Source organism: Aquarana catesbeiana, linkage group LG13 (genome assembly GCF_042186555.1).
Source record: "Aquarana catesbeiana isolate 2022-GZ linkage group LG13, ASM4218655v1, whole genome shotgun sequence".
Classification (NCBI taxonomy): domain Eukaryota; kingdom Metazoa; phylum Chordata; class Amphibia; order Anura; family Ranidae; genus Aquarana; species Aquarana catesbeiana.
In genome coordinates this window covers 126,273,807-126,296,338 of record NC_133336.1, presented here as the reverse complement: position 1 = coordinate 126,296,338, position 22,532 = coordinate 126,273,807, and the positions used below count along the sequence as shown (strand labels likewise).

General features: G+C 41.6%; 1 protein-coding gene across 8 annotated transcripts in view; it reads left to right on the top strand.

Annotated features, from left to right (window-relative positions):
• CCDC9B (coiled-coil domain containing 9B) overlaps positions 1-22,532 on the top strand; it is a 398,828-nt gene that overhangs the window by 26,284 nt on the left and 350,012 nt on the right. For 5 of the 8 annotated variants that reach the window (XR_012237175.1, XM_073610485.1, XM_073610481.1 and 2 more), the window contains 5 exons: positions 5,816-5,926; positions 7,471-7,575; positions 11,754-11,870; positions 14,259-14,402; positions 22,251-22,394. Coding sequence is in view for 7 of the 8 variants with exons in the window: in XM_073610485.1 (XP_073466586.1) it covers positions 5,816-5,926; positions 7,471-7,575; positions 11,754-11,870; positions 14,259-14,402; positions 22,251-22,394 (621 nt within the window). In the remaining variant the exon portion in view is untranslated. The remainder of the gene's footprint in view (positions 1-5,815; positions 5,927-7,470; positions 7,576-11,753; positions 11,871-14,258; positions 14,403-22,250; positions 22,395-22,532) is intronic. The other 3 variants (XM_073610484.1, XM_073610487.1, XM_073610486.1) reach the window with 2 other exon arrangements.

Genomic DNA, 22,532 nt, shown 5'->3' with positions numbered 1-22,532 from the left:
CCCATAAGTGTATGCTTGCATAGACTAAAGCCAAGCTCAAGAGAGGGCAGATATAGTGCTTGTCCTGAAGCAGTCCATCAAAGCTCACGGGGATACCACAAAAAAGAGGGAGACGGATATCTAAAAATATAATGGGATGTAGGTATCAGAATAGCAGGCAACATAGTGTGTATATGGGCCAAAAAGTTAAAAAAAGGGAAATATCCATAGTGAAACATTTATGCCATATATATATATTACCTGGAATATGGTGGACAAGGCTTGCTTACAGGAGTCTCTGGCATTTCCTGGCTGTGCAGCAAGTGAGTTTCAAGGCTCGGGGGGAGGAGACCCTTGTAAGATGCGGGGAACTTTTCCCTGCGGTTCATGTGCCTATTGTAAGTACATGGACTCAAGAAGGAACATTTCTTTACCTAATGGAATACGGTACATGCCCAGACACTTTTCTAACTGCCAAACAACCGCGGTGGTTTATCTTTTGATGTGCAGTTGCAATTGTTTTTATGTGGGCAAGACCATACAAAAGTTGTGGCAAAGATTATATCGCCACATCAGGGCTATCTATGCAAACCAGCAACCCTGATGTACCTCTAGGAAGACACGTATCACAAACCCACAATGGCATTTGTCCTACCATCAGAGTATTGGTATTGGATAGAGTACACCCGGGCACCCGTGGAGGGGACCTTGACAAAATCCTCCTCCAGCAGGAGCTCAGGTGGATATTCCATCTTAATGCCACCTCGCACCCCGGCCTCAATGAGGCCTTTAGCTTTAGGTCTTTCTTACCAGGATTTTCCTCAGGCTTCTTTGATAAAGATATGTAATTACATTATCCACTTTTCTCCCTCTCTCTTTCTTTCCCTCTCCGTTAACTTTGATGGCATGTATTTGTTTACCAATGAGCATATGATTGTATTTTTTGCTTGTTATTTTTCTCAAAACGTGTTATCATATTAATCATATAAAATTTTTGTTTGTTACAGATACTGTAATATCAACAAATCCTCTTGTAAGGATGACAACCAATGACCGGGGCTAAAATCTGAGCTGTGCCCACACCTGTATTCTTCAACTAGCTCAGGCGGATGTGACTGTCCTTGGTGGTCCACCGAGGCTCCCCGACACATGGGGCCCCTTCGGTGGCGATTTTTTCCACCTTTTGGGGTAGCTCCCTGTTAAGGGGTTGCATTGGCGGAGACTCCTGTGCGGACAGTATCTTTCTGCACATGCGCAACGGGCATCTACATCGCCTGGCTGATCCGCCTACCTTCGTGTCGACGGCCATGTCGACGTCTGACGTCGCCGCACTATACGCGGCGACGTCAGACGCTGCATCGGCCAGGGGATGCCGATGGGAGATGGTTACATGGATTGGGACGAGGTGATGGGTGTCTGAGGGAGCGGTCAGCTGACGCTCCACAGCACCTGTCTCCTCCCCCCCTCCCTTCTGATTTTGTCATACTCTTAATTGCTGTTATGGCATTCACCTGATCTCTGGGCGTATATATCCTGGCTGTGAACAGCATCACTTGCTGCACAGCCCGGAAATGCCAGAGACTCCTGTAAGCAAGCCTTGTCCACCGTATTCCAGGTAATATATATATGGCATAAATGCTTCACTATAGATATTTCCCTTTTTTGAACTTTTTGGCCCATATACACACTATGTTGCCTGCTATTCTGATACCTACATCCCGTTATATTTTTAGATATCCGTCTCCCTCTTTTTTGTGGTATCCCCGTGAGCTTTGATGGACTGCTTCAGGACAAGCACTATATCTGCCCTCTCTTGAGCTTGGCTTTAGTCTATGCAAGCCCACACTTATGGGATTGACTTACTACTCATGGGATTTATTCCCCAGCTTGCTAAATCATACAAATTAAGCTTTGAGGCACAGCTGAGTGAAATACCTTTGGCCTGACGTTTCATCCACTGATGTGCATGTCTCTAAGATTTGAACATATATCTAAGTACGAATAGACATTTTCTGTTTAAACCTTATATATGCTTTAATACCACCATGCTTTAACCTATTGTTTATAATTGTTTACTCACAATATTGATACAATATTCCCTTTCTCTCCCCCTTTTTCTGCCCTTGATAGAATATGGAATAGTCTGCTTGTCTATTTACCTTGAAGAAGGATATACATATGTCAAAAATATTTCTTTTTGGCTTCCGAAACATGTTGGTGATCTAAGTCTAGCAGCTTGTTCTAACTCCAATTGAGATGTATCATTGTTTTTACATTTGTAAATTTTCATTGTTATATTTTTTTACTCTGTACCAATAAAGTAAATTTATATATTTTTACATACTACCTTGGTGTGCACCCTAATTTGCACTCTCTCTGTGTCCGCACTATCCCTTGGGGCTTATCTGTTTTTCTCCATTTATATTTTGGGATGTGACACAGAGTGTAGGGTTCCCCTATTTCTAGTTGGTTTCCATCTCTCCTTCTTGTATTTTCTATCCTTCAAGGGGGAGAACTTCTGGCATCTATCGACATCAGGGATGCATATCTGCATGTTCCTATATTTCCCGCTCACCAAAAGTTTCTGCGGTTCGAGTTAGAACAGCAGCATTTCCAGTTTGTAGCCCTGCTCTTCGGGCTAGCCACAGCACCCCGGGTGTTCACAAAAGTGCTAGCCCCACCTCTAGCCAGGGTAAGGGCACAGGGCATAAAAGTCGTAGCGTACCTAGACGATCTATTGCTAATAGACCAGTAGGTGGCTCGTTTGGAGCAAAGCGTACGCATTACAACCACTTACCTGGAAAGTTTGTACTAGAAAAGACAACTGTCCAGGGACAATGGGCAAGACCCGAAAGAACCTTGCCCATCAGTATCCTAGAGATTCGGGCAGTGTGTCTGGCTCTAAAGGCCTGGACTTTCAGGTTACGGGATTGTCCTGTCAGGATCCAATCCGACAATGCCACAGCTGTGGCCTATATCAATCACTAAGGGGGCACCAAGAGTCTCTCAGCACAGAGAGAGGTGAACCATATTCTATGGGCAGAAAGGAATGTTCCGTGCCTATCGGCAGTCTTTATTCCAGGAGTAGAGAATTGGCAGGCGGACTACTTGAGTCGCCAACAGTTATTCCCAGGGGAATGGTCTCTTCACCCCGACATATTTGGGGCTGTTTGCCAAAGATGGGTGACTCTGGACGTAGATCTTCTAGCGTCCATGTTCAACATGAAGTTAGTCAACTTTGTGGCCAGAACAAGGGATCCACTCGCATGCAGAATGGATGCGTTGGTGACCCCGTGGGATCAGTTCTCACTGATCTATGCATTCCCCCCTATTCAGTTGCTGCCTCGACTTCATTGCAGGATCAAGCTGAAAGGAAAGCCGGTAATTCTGGTAGCACCAGCATGGCCCAGGAGGTCATGGTATGCAGAAATCGTAAAGATGGCAGTGGAGGGTCCATGGTCCCTCCCACTACGGCCAGATCTGCTCTCACAGGGACCGATATTCCATCCTACCTTACGGTCTCTAAATTCAAGGGCTTGGCTAGTGAAATCCACATTCTAAAGAAACGTGGGCTTTCCGGGTCAGTTATCTCTACCCTGGTTAATGCAAGGAAGCTAGCTTCCAGAACTATATATTATAGAGTCTGGAGGGCTTATGTTTCCTGGTGTGAATCCAAGGGTTGGCACCCTCGAAGATATATCATAGGCAGAATTCTTGCCTTTCTACAATTAGGGGTAGAGATGAAATTGGCTTTGAGTACTATTAAAGGCCAAGTCTCAGCTTTATTGGTCTTATTTCAAAGACCGCTTGCTATACATTCTTTAGTACGGGGTTTTATGCAAGGGGTGATGCGGCTTAATCCGCCAGTCAAACCTCCCTTGAACCCTTGGGACTTGAACATAGTTTTGTCTGTGTTACAAAAACAGCCATTTGAACCAAAAGTGGTTTCAGGTTTTCACCTGAACCAAGATATTGTCCTGCCATTGTTTTTTCCAAAACCATGTTCCAGGGAAGAAAAGTCACTACATTGTCTTGATGTGGTGAGAGCAGTGGAAATCTATTTAAAGGTAACTGTTCAGATTCGTAAGACTGATGTCTTATTTATTCTGCCAGAGGGTCCTAAGAAAGGGCAGGCAGCGTCGAAATCCACTGTCACTAAGTGGATTCGGCAAGTTACGATTCAAACTTATAATTTAAGGGGTAACCTTTTCAAGTTAAGGCGCACTCTTCCAGGGCGGTTAGTGCTTCTTGGGCAGTGCGTAATTGGGCCTCCATGGCTCAGATCTGTAAGGCCGAAACTTGGTCTTCAGTGCATACATTAACAAAATTTTATCAGGTAGATGTAAGGAGGTATGAGGATATCGGCTTCGGGCACAGTGTGCTGCAGGCAGCAGTATAGGTCCTCAAGTCTGGGGGTACCCTCCGGGTTGTGTCACACTCCCCTCAAGTAGCATTGTTATGGGACGTCCCATTAAGTTATTACTTAAGGCTCTGTGTCCCATGATGTACGATAAAGAAAATAGGATTTTTATAACAGCTTACCTGTAAAATCCTTTTCTTGGTGTACATCATGGGACACAGAGGTCCCTCCCCTCTTTTTGGGATTTAAGTATATTGCTTTGCTACAAAAACTGATGTGCTCCTGGAAGGAGGAGGGGTTATATAGGGAGTGAACTTCCTGGATTGGGTATACCAGTGTCCATCACCTGAAGATGGCCTATAACCCATTAAGTTATTACTTAAGGCTGGCTCTGTGTCCCATGATGTACTCCAAGCAAAGGATTTTACAGGTAAGCTGTTATAAAAATCCTCCGGGATTAGAACTACAGCTATGTGCCGTTCTAATCCAGTTGTGTAGCTCAGAACAAACACCAGGCAGGCTGTATGTAAGTTCAACCAGGAATCTCTTTTATTGAAAGGAATACAGGCTCTTTTATACAGTAAAAGAGGAGGTGTATACCTCCTGCTCATATTACTCTGAACCTACACCTGTGACCAGAAACCTAATTAACATGGGCAAATTAACTAATCCCTTTAGATAGCCTAGATGACTCAGACATGACCTTTAGGCCAGACTGGCCATCTTGTAGCTCAGACAACCCAATCAACATTATCACAAATCAACACCGAACTCTTGTTCACACAATAGCAGAGTTAATTAACACAAACAACAATGGGGATCTAATGACTCTTAGATCCCATACTAGATTCTAGCAGGCAACAGACAGACAGGTGGCTGGAATTGACATCAGCATCTCCTAACAGTATTTGTCCCAGCATTATGAATCAGCCAGTATTTCTAATAGGGCAAATCCAGGGTCCCCAGAGTCTGTGTGTCCTGGGGGACCAGGACCCTAATCCACAGTAATACCACCTCAAGGGTCCCCAGGCATACAGCTCACAAAGAGCACCGTTCCCCCAAATGCCAGGGCCCACGATCGATCGGCAAGAGGCTAGCATTCAGTCTCCTCCAAAAGTCTCTCTCCCGGCTAGGTCTGTCACAAACGCATTTCAGTGAATTGACTACTTTTTCAGAGAAATGCCGTTATTTTAACTTAAACATTCATATTTCAATATTTTGTGTTTATCTCTTAGTGAATAGACCCCTTAGATCTTTGTTCTCTTGAAGAATAATCTTCAGGATTCAACATACTTTGAAATGTTTTGCATGCCTGTTCACCACTGTGTGCTGTGGATCTTTTTCTTTTTTTTTCTCTTTTATATGCCAGCAGAGTTGCTTTGATGAACTGCTGTTATCTTATGTGTAAAGCCAGCCTTAGTACTTGTCCGTTTAGCCTTTGCTTTATGTATTGTCATATTACTTTTTTGTTATCAGGTCTCACTATCTGATGGGGAAATCAGAAAAAAAGAGCTGAAAGATGCTGAATTGGAAAAAAAGATAAAAGCTTTAAGAAAGAAGAATGAAGCCCTTGTCCGCCGATATGAAGTAAGTTATTACCAAATCTGTGAAAATTTTTTAAAGTCTTATATTTTCAAACGCCAAAAAAAAACATTTTTATATGGTATAAAAAAAATCTAAATCATTTCCTGTCAGCACACTGTACCCTGTAAATGATAACATCCTGGTGCCACAATAATTACAGCAATATCGGGCAGTTAGCCTAATATTGGGTGGTGCTTGGCTGTATAAAGCAGCCAGCCTGGCCAACTCCATTACAATGAATGTAGTCAGAACGTTGCTTCTAGTGCCCAGTATCTGACAAGCAGGCCATTATTCTCGATAAGGCTGACTCTGCATTAGAATTTCTTATTGTTCCATTAGGCAAAATCGAACCCTAGAAAATGTTTTTCTTAAAGCTTAACTTCAGGCATGAAGAAAAACTACTGCTGAAGCAGAATAATGCCCACCTTGGAGAATGTCATGCTTGTTATTGTTCTGCCAGTGGTGTGGAATCTTCATCCTAAGTCACCCTGATGCCACTAAGGATAGCCCAACTTACTTTCAAAAGGTTTAGTTGCCAACTGCCTGCTTCCTATGAGAAGTGTGACTGGTCACCCCATCAATGCTTGTAGTTCTTTTCACGGGTCAGCACTGCTGGATCTTCTCTGTAACTCCATCTCCAACACCACCCATCCTGACCAAACTGCTTCACCTTTCAATCAGCAGATGTCCTTTTTCATCCTGTAAATTGGCTCTAAAAGCCATATAGGATGCCCAGACCCCCCCCCCCCCCCACACACACACACACACACACACACACACACACACACACACACACACACACACACACACACACACACACACACACTTTGGATTTCAGACCTATAATGACATCTTTTGCTAAGGGGAAGCTGAAAGAGATTTGTGCATGGTGGTCAGCTTCAACTAGATGCATTATGTATACAAATAGCTTCTCCATCGCTTTACAGCAGTGCCCACTTAAAAAATATTCTGCCACCAAACATTTTGATATTTTCCCAGAAACAAGAAGTTGTCACAAGTTTGTATATGGGTGCATGAGTTCTACTAGCCACCTGTGTGGGTAAAGGCTAAATATAGAATAGTTGCACAATTTGTGTGTTCTGTTGACTAACATATTTGGCTTCTGTTGTAGCATCTTTAAATACTGAAATGTGAAATACTATTAATATTAACTATACCCAGAATCACATTGAATGATTTATTAAACCTGGCCGTGCAAAGTGTAGTAATCCTTAACTGGAAATGCTGCTTTTCACATTACGCTTATTAAGCCTAAAAGTATGGTAGGTTTTATTTCTATCCTTGTAAGTAGAAAATGCTTCTAAATTTCAGCCGTGCTAAAGATTTGATTCACAGTTTGAAACATATTAGTACATCAGCAGTTTGGCTTTTTAGTTTTCACATTAAAAACAAATATTGAACAGGGAATTTTCACCCGATCTATGACTTTTCAATACAAGTATTTGCTGGCATCCAACTAGATGATGTGCAACTGCATTTCCCAGTAGTATAATACATTTTTAGATGATAAGATTTTCTTGACACAGGAAATTGAAGAAGACAAACGGAATGCTGAGAAACAAGGCAAGGCAATTACTTCTCGCCGGGCTAAGCAAGACAACCTCACAATCACGATCACAAAGGCTCCTAATGTAAGACTAATTCACTTCTTGCTATCAGATTACCTGTAGAGAAGTATAGCGTAATAAATGAGATACCTGCAATGTCTACCAAATGTAAATGTCGTAATCCTCTAAAGTAATACAGGCAGTCCCCGGTTTATAAACATATGTTCTGTAGGTTTGATCTTAAGATGAATTTGTATGTACAGTAAGTTGGAATGGGTACATTTTTTAAATGTAACTCTAGCCATAAAAAATATATTTTTAATTTTTTTTGGATAGTATAGGGAAGGGTTAAAATCCCTGTAATGTAAGATTTCACTTCACTTTCTGTCCCAATGACAATTGGATTTTGAAAATTTTGAGTTGTGGTGGAAACAAGGATTGGTGATAAAACTTCAGTGTGGAAACCTTTTTCCCCATAGTAACTCTTACAGGAGTGAATTTCGCTTCCTAGGGGTAGATTTCCTCTCACTCCACCTGTTATTACCCTGTTTGTAAACATGAGTCGTATATAAGTAGGATATACAGTGTGTAACTCGGGGACTGTCTGTCAATTGGACATTATATGTTTACCCCTGACTTTTATTTCCAAAAAATGTAATAATGTGTTACTCTACATTTTGGGGTAGATGTCTGTGTGTTGAAGTACCCAACAACTGCATATACCTCTCAAGTACCTCTCAGTTCCACAGTCTTGCCACCAGGAACAAATATTGTAATTGTGCCTTAGTTTTCTATTACAGCACATATAGACTCAGGAGGAGTCAGCACCCATATTTACTTTGGTGGGAGAACTCTGGCAATAAGATCTTGCTGTTAAAGCTTATAAAACTCAAAAGTTGGCAAAGGCATCTAGTATGCACTCATACAATTGTTTTTGAAGGTCTGATCATATGGGAGCTATGGTATATTTAAAGGAAAGGGAGAGAACTGTCAGTTATTACAGAAAGAGCTCTGTCGCTGATGTTCTTTATCTGCCCTGGACAAATGTGCTGTTCTTAGGTAAGTACTCTGACTATTGTACATTGTTTTGTTTTGTCCTTTTGCATTTTGTCTTGGTATGTCACATTCTTCTAATCCCTATGTATTAAAATTACATAGGGATTAAAAGAATGTCAAAAAAAGTCTGGGAGACCCTTTTGGAGCTATGACTTGGGCACATCATAGAGCCAAATGTACTCCTCCAGGCCTGTATTTCTGCTGAAGACAAGACACTGCCTAGAATCTGCATCCTCGAGAAACCTATACATGTCAGTGGTGACACAGAATATACCGCTCCTGGCAGTTTACATTTGTTTTGAACCAGCTTGTGTTCCTATGACTGACTTTATGTAGAAATTTTTAATTGGTCAAAAATGAAAAAGCCCATGAGGTGAATAGCGCAGGTCCTCCCATGTATTTCTGTTGGCTTGTGTCAGCTTTAGGTTTTTTGGTAACCTCCACAGGCATTCCATTTCTAATGTCTTATATTTGAGCCATATGGTGTAGGATGGCATATATAATTCTCCTGGTTAGCAATAAAATTATTGCCCTCTCGCCTAGTATAGGTCTTTAAAGAAGGATCATCTTGTAAGGCTTTTCAGAACACATGAAACATTGGTAACAATGTGTATTAAAGTGGATATCTGTTCTCAAGAAGGCAGATACATCAGGGCTTATGTGACCTCCAGAGCCTTATTTGGGGCCGGGCTCCCTGAGCCTTGCTTCATCCTCTTCAGCCAGAAAATATATGCAAATTTCTTTTTTCTTTCAAAGATTAGTATTTGACATGGATTTTCATCATGGTGTTGCTAAAAAGCTCACTGAACAAAGGCTGCCAAGAATTAAATATCCTGAAAACTCTTCTATTATCTTTTGTAAGTGACAGTGGCATTCCCTGGGCTGTCCAGCACATAACTGTCCCATCATGACATTTGAGTGCTTAATACAGCAATGAATATCCTCTTATAGTTATCTCAAACTCAACAAATAATTTTCTTCTTTTTGGGAGAGCATTTGACTTGGTAGCTAGATTTTTTGCTTATGAGTCTGTGTGGTATAGGGGTATACAGTAGCAGCAACCAGCATGGGATTTTTTTTTTTTAAGTATGTTGCCACAAAAAGTAACAATAAAAGGGAGGGAGCCTGAGATAAATGTGTAGTGTGAGTGTAAGATTGTGGTAGTTTTGTCTTCATTGAAGACAGATAAATGGAATAAATCAGAGTTTGAGCTTCTGGGTCAATTGACCCTGGTCTTATTACCAAGCCGTACAAAAAAAAAAAAAAAAAAAAAAAAAGAAAATCTGAACTTGTCTACCTTCAAATGCACTTACAAATCTAAACCCTAGGTTTACCTCAACCATTTATACAGCTTCTATGAATGAAGCACAAACAGTCCTTTTATCTGCCTGTCCTCCATTTATAGACTGTGTTTCATTCATAGAAGCTGTAGTACGGCCTCTATGACTGGAGAAGCTGGGTGGAAAAGGACAGGCATAGTTGGTCACTCTTGAAGAAGGCCTGTGACAGCTCCTCAGTTCTATTAAGCCCCGTGTCCCCAGAATGTTTTTTTTTTTTTGGGGGGGTGAGGTGGCAGAGGAGGAAGATTACTAGAACTTGAAGAAAGAAGCACAAGGGAAATATCACACTGAAGGTAAGTAATGTTTTGTGCTTTTTTTGTTCTTTTTGTTTTGTTTTTTCATTTGATTAAACTTAAGATTTTACACTCAACGTCAGTAAAATGTTACATAGTTGCATAGTAGGTGAGGTTGAAAAAAGACACCAGTCCATCAAGTCCAACCTATGTGTGTGATTTATAGGTCAGTATTACATTGTATATCCCTGTATGTTGCGGTCGTTCAGGTGCTTATCTAATCGTTTTTTGAAACTATCGATGCTCCCCGCTGAGACCACTGCCTGTGGAAGAGATTTCCACATCCTTACCGCTCTTACAGTAAAGAACCCTCTACGCAGTTTAAGATTAAACCTTGTTTCTTCCAATTTTAGTGAGTGGCCACGTGTCTTATTAAACTCCCTTTCGTGAAAAAGTTTTGTCCCAATTGTGGGGTCACCAGTATGTTAGTTTTACATAGAATGATGAAAGGTTGGAACTTACATGTGTTCACATGTGTTCCTTTTCTGTCTGATACCTGTCACCTAAGGTGGAAGTGAGAAAAAAACTCCCACATATAGACACGGACAGGAATAAAATCCTGGCAGAATTTCTAAATCTTCCTGCATCTCCTATAAAATTATTATTTTTTTTTGTCTGTTTACCCATTTAGGGGATTTTCCCTTTCTGTTCTCTCTGACACACACTTAGGCCCCTTTCACACTGGGGCGGTAGGTGGCGTCGGCGGTAAAACAGCGCTATATTTAGCGCTGTTTTACCACGGCATTCGGCCGCTAGCGGTGCGGTTTTAACCCCCCGCTGGTGGCCGAAAAAGGGTTAAAACCCCTCGTATAGCGCGGCTATAGCCGCGGTATTACCGCGGTATAGCCGCGATGTCCCATTGATTTCAATGGGCAGGAGCGGTTTAGGAGCGGTGAATACACTGCTCCTTCACCGCTCCAAAGAAGCGGCTGACAGGAGATTTTTTCTTCTCCTGCCAGCGCACCACTTCAGTGTGAAAGCCCGAGGGCTTTCACACTGAACAAACAGCTGAGGCTATTTAGGGGCGGTTTGCAGGTGCTATTTTTAGCGCAATAACGCCTGCAAACCGCCCCAGTGTGAAAGGGGTCTTTATGTGACAGGAATTGAGGAAATTTTGCCTTCTTGTATCAGTCTGAAACCTGTGAGACAGTGAGACTTCTACCAAATAAAATTAATAAAAAGTGGGTAGTGTTTCCTTCTACAATTTATTCAAAAATAATAAAAAAAATTACTGGAGTGGAGAGACACATCCCTTATAAAGAATACCAAGCATAGTTGCCTGGAACAGCCCAGGATCCAGGACTGTCCTGCTGAAGTGGAATTGCACTTTTCACTCACCTGTTCCAGCAAAGCAGGCTATTTCCAGGTATTACAGCTGGCCAAGGTAACTGCAAGAAGACTGCGATTTTTCCTAAGCAGAGTTCTGGAATTGGTACCTCACTATTTCTAACCCTAAATCACACTGAAAATAGATGCTACATGTCACTCTGATCAATCTTGTATATTTACCATGTTTTAGAAATGGAAGGCAGATGAAATGTAGACCTAACTTTTTGTTTTCTTGGTTTTGTAGGAAAAAAGAGTTGTAAGTGAGAATTGGAATAGCTCTGACAGTGAAAACGAGCAGAGATTAACTGTGCATGTGGGAAAAGAAGTGCAGCTTGCCGTTACGGTTGACAGTAAAGTTGAGGTTAGCTGCAGTCATTTTTTTTTCAAATTAAGGTTAAACAACTTTTATTGTATTGCTAATACAGTAGATGCATGCTGTTTGCGGTTTTTCTTCTTCAACCCTTTAAGACAGGGGTCTCAAACCAGCGGCCTTCCAGCTGTTTTCGAAACTTCAAGTCCAATGCGGCATTGCAAGGCTGACAATTATAAGTATGATTCCCACAGGCAGAGGCATGATGGGACTTGTAGTTTTTCAACAGCTGGAGGGACACCAGTTTGAGACCCCTGCTTTAAGAGCTCAGGGCAACAGAAAAACAGGGAATATTAGTCCTTCCTACAGCGTTGGATTTTGGTGTTCCTAGGCCCTAGCCTTGCCAATGCCACTATACCATAGCATTGCATGCTTACTTGTGCATAGTAATTACAGATGTTCTTTGGAATCCTTCAGTGGAAATGAACCAATACGTGGCTGTGTAATGACCTGTTGTCATGTATGTGGTTGGACTGATCTTTGGCAGCATAGGAGAAAGAAGTGAAATGTAGGCGCCAGGTAGTGTATTTGACAAGCCAGGATAAAAGCACTGGATGTGGGAGTAGTATTGCATTCTGGGATCCCGCTTGAGGTCTGAGGTGAGGGACTTTTGTGATTTTAGTGTAAAAAATATTTTAAAGTGGTTGTAAACCTCAGACATGAAATGTGAACAACGCATATCCCTCTATAGTGTGTATTTGTGTAATTAAGAACACTAAGGGGGTTATTTACAAAAGGCAAATCCACTTTGCACTGCAAGTGCACTTGAAAGTGCAGTCGCTGTAGATCCAAAGGGGACATGCAAGGAACATAAAAAACAGCATTTTAGCTTGCACATGATTGGATGATAAAATCAGCAGAGCTTCACCTCTTTTCAGATCTACCTCTCAGATTTAAAGCGACTGCACTACCAAGTGCACTTGTAGCGCAAAGTGGATTTGCCTTTCATAAATAACCCCCTAAGTGTCATTTCTGTCTACTGCTTTGTTCCTCTGCTATCTGCATGAGTCACTTCTGACAAGTTTTCTTGAGACCAAGAGCAAAAAGGTGACGGGGGGGTGGGGGGGTGAAGGGGGTGTCCCTTCCAATTAGCTAACAGAGATCTCACTGAGCTCTGCAGACTGTTATTTCAGCTCTCTGCCTCCTTTTTTCTGACATATCAGAAAAATGTTATTAATTCTGGACTTTGAACAGATGTAGAGAAGATAAGACTGCAGATAAACAGGAACAACTTATGTAGGAGGATTGACAGGTATAGGTGTAGCGCTAAATCATAATGACAATAAAGCAAATGTATAGAAAATACAGTCCATAAATGAAATATTGCAATCCATCCAGAGATTTCCAATTAGATAGAAAGAAGGAGAACCGTCACTGACACCCAATAAGACTGCCTCTTACCGCCAGTGTGTAAGATATGCACATTGAGCAAACGTCTGAAGAGCCAGTTCCACACTTAATCATCAGCTAGGTCCTCTCATTGGACTAGGAATACAGCTCACATTGGGTAAATAAAAATAGGCAAAAGGAAAGCGTCCAGCGCTTCCTACCCACAAGATGGCGCCACTCTATTCACAATGCGTCACTCGTCCCTCGTTGGCCCGACTTTTCGTCACGAGTGTGCGTCCTCAGGGGTGAAAAGAGGAGTGGCGCCATCTTGTGGGTAGGAAGCACTGGACGCTTTCCTTTTCGCTCATGCCTATTTTTATTTACCCAGTGTGAGTTATATACCTAATCTTTTGTCAAATAAATCGTTATATTTTATGGATGTTTGCGCAATGAGAATAGGGGTCTAGGGGTCTGTGAATCAGGATTCCTAGTCCAATAAGAGGACCCAGCTGATGATTAAGAAGTGTGGAACTGGCTCTTCAGACTTTTGCTCAATGTGCATATCTTACACACTGGCGGTAAGAGGCAGTCTTATTAGGTGTCAATGACGTTTTTTTTTTCTATACCTTTACTTTATTGTCATTATGATTTAGCTCTACACCTATACCTATCAGTTTTTGTTATTGTATCCAAAATTATTGTGTTAGCTGCTTTTTTTCATTTTATTTATTTTTGAGTGCAGCAAATTTTTTCTTTTTATGTAGGAGGATTGTTTCATCTCTGTGTATCACCTGAGGCCAGTCATTTCACTGGGTATAAGTAAGGGTTTACAACCACTTTGATGTCTTCTTCCTATTTTCTTTATTAATAAAGTGGACAATTAAAGAAAATCCACTTTCTCCTTTCTTTGTGGATGAATAGAAAGTAGAAATTAGTAGAAATTCCATCTCTGCCTGTATGATTTAAGCTCCGCTGATGTCCCCATTACTTTCTTTCTAAGTCTGTTCTTGCCCCTTCTCGGTCATCTGCAAAGTTTTTCTCTTTTTGCAGGGAAAGAAAGTAGTCAATAAGAAGAGTGAGCAAGACTGCATACTGGTGACAAACAAAGCTCCTAATCTGACTATGGAAGAAGTGGATCATCTGTTTTCATTTGGTAGAGGACGTCGTATGCAGATAGCAATTGCCATGGAACAAGTATGTCTTTCTTATGGTTGTGCTAAAAGCATCTTTTGAGTTTTTTTGTGGTCAAATATTTTCCAGGAAAAGGATTGTTTCTACATCCAGTACTACTGTTTCTACAGCCAGTACCGTCTCCATAGAAATGGACAAACATTTAAAGAAACTGATTGTTGATAGTGTTTTTTTATAAAATATTTGGAAGTTGCGAACAACCTTTAGAACCGAGCTGGACGCCTGGACAATCTGTGTTTTCTGTATTTGCACACCAGTTCCTTTCAGTAACAAAATTGCAGTTTACATATTTGCCTAGTTATGAGTTAGTTATGTTTTTGTTTTAAAGCAGGACTACAGAGAAAATGCTAAATCTGCTGATGATACCTATAAGCACTGTTTTACCTGCCAGTGTACTGTATTTCTCTCCATCCAGTTTGGGTCTAGCTCTGCCCCATAGCACAGCCCTGTTTAGCAGTAAGGGGACCTTATCCTCTGCAGTTTCATTGCAGCACACTGAATGGCTCCTTTTGCCCCTTTGTTGTCTCCCTCTCTAAGCTTTGCAGTGCAGACTGTACAGTAGACTGCAAAAAGCTGGCACTAAGGTAAATTCAGGTACTTGCTCTCCTTTCTTTTAAAAAATACATTTCACAGTGTGATAATTATGAACAGTATGCAAAGGAGCAAGCGGTTTGCTTTCACTGTCAATTAGTAAAATAGCTGATTTTTTTTACCTGCCATAAAATAATTATAATTATACAATATTCTGGTTGCTTAGGGTAATATATTTATTTAAGCAAAATTATTGTGTTGCACTGTCAAAACCAAGTGCCAATACATTATTAATACAGCTCAGTGCCATAAAAATAGTGTTTAAAAAAACATCATGTGAAAATTAATTCATCAAAAGTGTCCAAAGATAACATTTTGATAAAGTGCACGGTGCAAGTCCAAATGAGAAGTGATCAGTGCAAGACAATTCTTGAAATGTGTATATTGCCCCTGTCTTCTTGTGTAAACGTATACCACTCCACACCCGAGTGCACACCCAACTCACAAACTGCTTTCCAACAGGTAAGATCTCCGATATGGAGGCCTGGCTGCACCTTTTGGGAGAGATCCCTGCTGGGGTGGATGGCATACTCCAGGACACAGAATAAGGAATTCCCCAGAACACTCCGCAGGGGAATGTAGAGATAACGGAGAAACTCGTAGTGTAAAACTTCACCAATTTATTAAAAAGAATACTACTCGCACAAGGAAGATAAAATCAGGCATGTAAACACAGTGATCACCCTAGCAGGCATGATTCCGTCACAGCTGTAGCTCCATCCGATGCATTGCATCTGGTAGGACGTCATCCAGGAGTATAGCGGTGAATGAAATTCAAGGTATTTGTACCAAAAATACAAGATGCACTTAGCCGAAAACCGAAAATTACAGTTTTTAAAAAATATTTTTATATATAATTGTATTATATTATACTTTTTAATTCATATCATCAATTTTAATTAATATACATTTATTGTTGGCCAATATTGGCACCTTTAGTGTTAGAAAAGCTCAAGAAAAATGCAGTCTGCAGTCTCCAACCATCTCTTGTATCATGTCTGCAATCTTTTAAACTTAAACACATTTCTAACAGTATTAGCCAAATTTCCATTTGGTGCACCTCTAGCAGACACGATACAGGAGATGGTCAGAGACTGCAGACATGATACAAGCGATGGTCAGAGACTGCAGACATGATACAAGCGATGGTCAGAGACTGCAGACATGATACAAGCGATGGTCAGAGACTGCAGACATGATACAAGCGATGGTCAGAGACTGCAGACATGATACAAGAGATGGTCAGAGACTGCAGACATGATACAAGAGATGGTCAGAGATTGCAGACATGATACAAGAGATGGTCAGAGACTACAGATGTGAAAAAAGAGGTCAATGCAGCCTCATCTAGTGACCATCAAATGCAGCCTCATCAAGGCCCATCAAATGCAGCCTCAGCAGTGCCCATCAGGTGTAGCCTCACCAGTGCCCATCAGGTGTAGCCTCACCAGTGCCCATCAGGTGTAGCCTCACCAGTGCCCATCAGGTGTAGCCTCACCAGTGCCCATCAGGTGTAGCCTCACCAGTGCCCATCAGGTGCAGCCTCACCAGTGCCCATCAGGTGCAGCCTCACCAGTGCCCATCAGGTGCAGCCTCACCAGTGCCCATCAGGTGCAGCCTCACCAGTGCCCATCAGGTGCAGCCTCACCAGTGCCCATCAGGTGCAGCCTCACCAGTGCCATCAGGTGCAGACTCACCAGTGCCTGGTAGCATGATCTCCCGCTTTATCACAGAGCTAGATTTGAATTGCCGGGTGGCCGCTGTAACAAAGTCCACCCTTCTTTGACACACTGATTCAGTTTCCCGGCATTGGATCAGTGTGCTGTCTATCACAAGTGCCAGTCTAGGAGGCGGGACATTGTTATAGTGGCCGTCTGGTGATTCAAACCCAGCTCTGTGACACAGTAGGAGCTCGTTGCGCCAGGATAATGTGTGGCACCCAGGGCAGACCGCCCCCTTTTTTGGCTCCATTATCGCACCTTTTTTTCTTACGGCCGCATGCCGAAAAACCCAATTTTTGGCCGATATGTTTCGGCGGTCTAAATTTTGGTGCACCTCAAGTATTTTTACACACACAGCACCTAATTCTGCCTTCTAGATGCCGTTATCTAACCAAACAGCTTTTGGGACACGATGCTGGCGACCATATTGCCTAAGCTCAAACACTAGAGGCCAGCCATATCTTTTTGGATTGGATGCCAATTTGCCATGGTCCAAGAATACAGAATGGGAGAAAAAAGTCGAAGATGGCAAAAAAAATATTTACATGGGCTGTAAATAGCGACTGCTGAGCTGAGTTAAATCTAGGGGGTTTATAAACCATATAAGAAGGTTAAAGAAAAACCACCTGAAATATGAAATAAACAAAACAAAAACCCCCTCTGGAGGCAAACTTGAATCTCACAATTTGTATGAGAGTCAAGAAAAAAAACCCTAGCAAAAAGTTATAATTGGTTAAAAAAAATGTATTTACTTCCAGTCCCATAGAGCTGGATTTTTTAATGTTAGACTACTGAGTAGCCAAATGGAAATATTGTTGCAAACTTTTTCTACATATAGTATGTTTAACCACTTCAGCCCTGGAAGATTTGGCTGCTGAATGACCAGGCAATTTTTTGCGATTCAGCACTGCGTTGCTTTAACTGACAATTGGGCAGTCGTGCGACATTGCACTCAAACAAAATTGACGCCCTTTTTTTCCCACAAATAGAGCTTTCTTTTGGTGGTATTTGATCACTTCTGCGGTTTTTATTTATTGCGCTATAAACAAAAAAAAAGAGCGACAAATTTGAAAGAAACACAATATTTTGTACTTTTTGCTAAATATACCCATTAAAAAAAAAAAAAAAAACAAAAAACAATTTTTTTTCTCAGTTTAGGCCAATATGTACTCTTCTATGTATTTTTAGTAAAAAAAATTGCAATAAGCATATACTGATTGGTTTGCGCAACAGTTATAGCGTCTACAAAATAGGGGATAGATTTATAGCATTTTTATTATTTATTTTTTTACTAGTAATGGCGGCGATCTGTGATTTTTATCAGGATCATTATGGCGGACACATCGGACACTCTTCACACATTTTTGGGACCATTGGCATTTATACAGCGATCGGTGCTATAAAAAGGCACTGATTACTGTAAAAATGTCACTGGCAGGGAAGGGGTTAACACTAGGGGGCGATCAAGGGGTTAACTGTGTTCCCTCAGTGTGTTTCTAACTGTAGGGGGAGGGAACTGACCTAGAGGAAGTGACGGATCGTGGTTCCTAGCTAATAGGACCTCACGATCTGTCACGCCTCACAGAACAGGGATTTGTGTGTTTACACACACACGTTACTGTTATGCCTCTCGTGGCCTCTCGACCGCCGGCCATGAGCATCGGCTCCCCCGCTGTGCAGCGGGCACGTGCGCCCGCCTGCTATCCCGATCCCACGAGCCGACGTATAGCTACGACGGTTCACCGGTTTGCGCCGACCTGCCGCAGTAAAATGACGGCAGCTGGTCGGCAAGCGGTTAATGTTAACTAAAACGTACCTGCTAGTCCAGTGATTCAAGAGAAACTGCAGTCTGCTCACATAATTTGTAATAAAAACATATTTGCCATTCTGAAGCTTCCCTCCAACCACTTTGCATATTATTTTATATATACTATGAATCTGAAATCTCTCTCCACTGGCTGCAACCATTTTAACTGTGGGAAGCTGAAGCTGTTGCCTGTTCATTTCCTGGATTTACACAGACACACAGAGGCACGCCTCAATCTCTACAACTTTCATTGACCCTCTTATGACTCCTCCCCCCCCCCCCCCTTCCCTTCCTGGAAAACTCTCATGAGAGTGAGGGAGAGAGCTGTGCATGATGTCATAAGCCTAAGCTAATGACCAGACAAGAAACAGGAAGTGGACTGTATAAGGTATTTACTGTTATAAAAAAAATGTTTTACTATCCAAAGTTAAAACAACAAGGGCAGAAGATTTAATCGATGGAAAGTTGAAAAAAATGACTGAAGGTTCACTTTCATGTCAGATAATCTGCACGTCAGAAACAAAAAGTAGAACCATTTGGAAGAAAAGCACACTTTTATATCTGTATTTTTGGTTCAGGGCTCCACCCCCACCCCCGTATGAAGCCTGACTTATGAGCTTTCTATGGGGAAGCCTCAGCAAAGCCCAGTAGTTAGCACCCCCTTCTGCTATGCCCTCATGCTGTAATTTCCACCCACCCCCTGTTGTCAACTTGATATTCCACCCATTTCTGCTATTATTTTCTCCTCGCACCTCTAGTCCGCCATCTTGCATTCCACTGTCATTCTCACTCACCCAACCCCTGTTGTCTATTTCATCTTCCTCTGGGCTCCTGCTGTCAGTCTTGCCTGTCACCTCTATTTATTCCTCTCACCTCCCACTGTCATTCTTGTTCATCCACCTCCTTTTGTCTGTTTTATTTTTTCTTTCTCCCACATCCCGCTGTCGCTCTGTCCCGGCAGCTCTATTGGGTCCTCTTACTTTCCGCTGCCATTTTGTGTATTCTCTCTGTATGTGTTCCACTGGGAAGACATATACAGGCTGATATGCCCACTGCATGAGTGGTGACGGTGCATATGTCAAGTAGGTGTTTGCTGTCAGAGACAAGTGTGCCGCTCAAAACCCATGAGAAATTCCTCTCCTGCTGAGCAGCGTGGTCCAACAACAGCAGGAGGGAGGATCGCACTAGTAACCACCACGCAATCCCTCCAACAGCATCACAGATCAGAGCGGGATAAAGTACTGCTTCCATTTTTTCTTCTTAGGGGCTGGAGGAACCTAGGAATATTCTATAGAAACATCTCCTTTAAGTACAAATTAACAAATAAAAAAAAAAAAGAATTCTATGCTAAAAGATGATTATGTAAAGCTGCTGAAACTAAATATCCATGCACAGATCAAATCCCGAAGCAGGAAAATAGAAAGTACAGTGTTTGATAAGAAAAGAAAAAAAAATCACAGATGTAAAAGCAGCCACCAACAGAATCACAATAGGTACTACACTCACCTTAATTTAAATAATGAGACCTGTCAAACAATAAGGGCTGTCAGTTAATAATATCCGTGTAGAAGCCCAGCCACACACATTAGCAAATTAATCCCAACAACACTTCGAACATTTTAGTGTGTCTTAAAAATTGTTGTTACTCTCACAATCAACGGCAGTAAAAATGTTTCATGGTTTATTCAAACCACTTATTTGATTTACCCCCTTCCTGACTAGAGCACTTTTTGTGATACGGCACTGCGTCGCTTTAGCTGACAATTGGGCGGTCGTGCGACATTGCACCCAAACAAAATTGACATCCTTTATCTCCCACAAATAGAGCTTTTTTTTTGGTGGTATTTGATCACCTCTGCGGTTTTTAATTTTTGCGCTATAAACAAAAAAAACCGACAATTTTGGAAAAACAATATTTTTTACTTTTTGCTCTAATAAATATCCCCCAAAAATATAAAAAAACAAATTTCTTTCTCAGTTTAGGCCAATATGTATTCTTCTACATGTTTTTGGTAAAAAAAAAATTGCAATAGGCGTATATTGATTGGTTTGCGCAAAAGTTATAGCGTCTGCAAAATGGGGGATAGATTTATGACATTTTTATTACTAATTTTTTTTTACTAGTAATGGCGGCGATCTGCGATTTTTATCGTGACTGCGACATTATGGCGGACACATAGGACACTTTTGACACAATTTTGGGACCATTGTCATTTATACAGCGATCAGTGCTATTAAAATGGGATGATTACTGTGTAAATGACACTGGCAGTGAAGGGGTTAAACATTAGGCGGCGATCAAGGGGTTAAGGGTGCCCTAGGGAGTAATTTTAACTGTGGGGGGGGATTTCCTCACTAGAACATGACAGAGATCACTTCTCCTGATGACAGAGAGTAGTAGATCTCTGTCATGTTACTAGGCAGAACAGGGAAATGCCTTGTCTTGACACAATCGTGGGCCCCCAGCAGATACCGTCGCAAAGTGCGCGGCAGGCGCGCACCCACAATGCTGCAATTTAAAGGGGACGTACCTGTACGCTCATTTGCCCAGTCGTGTCATTGTGCCGACGTATATTGTCGTACGCTGGTCGGCATGTGGCTAAAGAATAAAACCTGACTAACAAAACATTGTAAAATACAATGACCTAGAGTGTATATCATTTTTTTAAAACCATGAAAACGCTATAAAACTTCAGATTTCAGTGTATAATGTCTTTACACAGAATTTAAGGGGGGGTTTTAATAAAACACGGTGGTGCACACAGAATCTGGTACAGCTGTGTATAGTAACCAATCGGCTTATAACCAGCTTGTTCAATAAGCCCTTGTTCACATTGTCAGGTCGAATCACATGACAAGTTGCAGCCTATTGGCGGCAATGACACCATTCCAATTGGTGCTACGCCGACTTTGCCGATTTCGGGTGCGACTTCAATAGACATCTGTGCATGAAGCCGCACAGATGTCTTTCAAGTAGCATCTGAAATCTCACTGACCTGCTACTTTGAAAGCGCGCTAATTCAAGTGAAGTAGCACGATTTCAAAATGGCCTCAATGTGACCCAGGGCTTAAACTTTGACAATAAAAACCTAGAAGCTGTTTTTCCATGTGGCTATCCAATAAAAGACTATTAAAACACCTATCTCCATTTGCCTGGAGAAAAGGAAACAAAATGTACCACTCCTTAGCTAGTAAAAAAGTAAGATATAACACTGAGGTTAGGTAGTGATCTTCATGTAAAGCTATAACCTTTGTAGCCCATCTATGTAGATCCCCTAGTAGTGCCCTTGCCAACTGTTCTGCAGTCTGCACATATTGTAGTTCCCACAGGCATCATGACCCGTAAGCCCATCACTGGCCTGTGTCTGCTCCCAATAATGGTACAAATCCATGAGTTAAAAAAAAAAAAAAAATATTTATAACTTTTATAACTTTTCATTTAGATTTCCACACACTTGTTCCCTGAAAGTGCGAGTTTGTCTCCACTTTAGTGAGGATTTTACTATAGTATGCATGGCCCATGGGACACAACAAGAATATAAAAGATGAGCCCAAAACTGATCAGTTTGAGAGATTGGTTTTAGGTGTTACAGGAAAATACTGTTCAATTAAAATTTTCAAAACGGTCATTGAACAGTGTTTTCCAAACTAAAGGAAAAAATATTTTGACTGGAGCTGGGCAATACCTTTTTTACACAGTTACATTACTTCAATGGCTATTTTTTTCTACAGGGCAAGAGTGTGGCCAGTAAGAATAATGACCAAGACTGTTATTTGGGGATCAGTAATGTGCCTAAGTTAACAATGGAAGAAGTGGACTATCTGTTTTCTTATGGCAGGGGCCATCGTAGGGAGATTGCTATTTCCATGGAACGGGTAGGTATTTATTTTTTTTTACTCAACATACTGTTTTCTGTCTTTAAGGCCTCATGCACACTGGATGGTTTTGGCGCCGCTCGTAGGAGCGTCTGGCATTTTTTTTCTGCCTCTAATCATCTCTGCATGTTAGCCTAT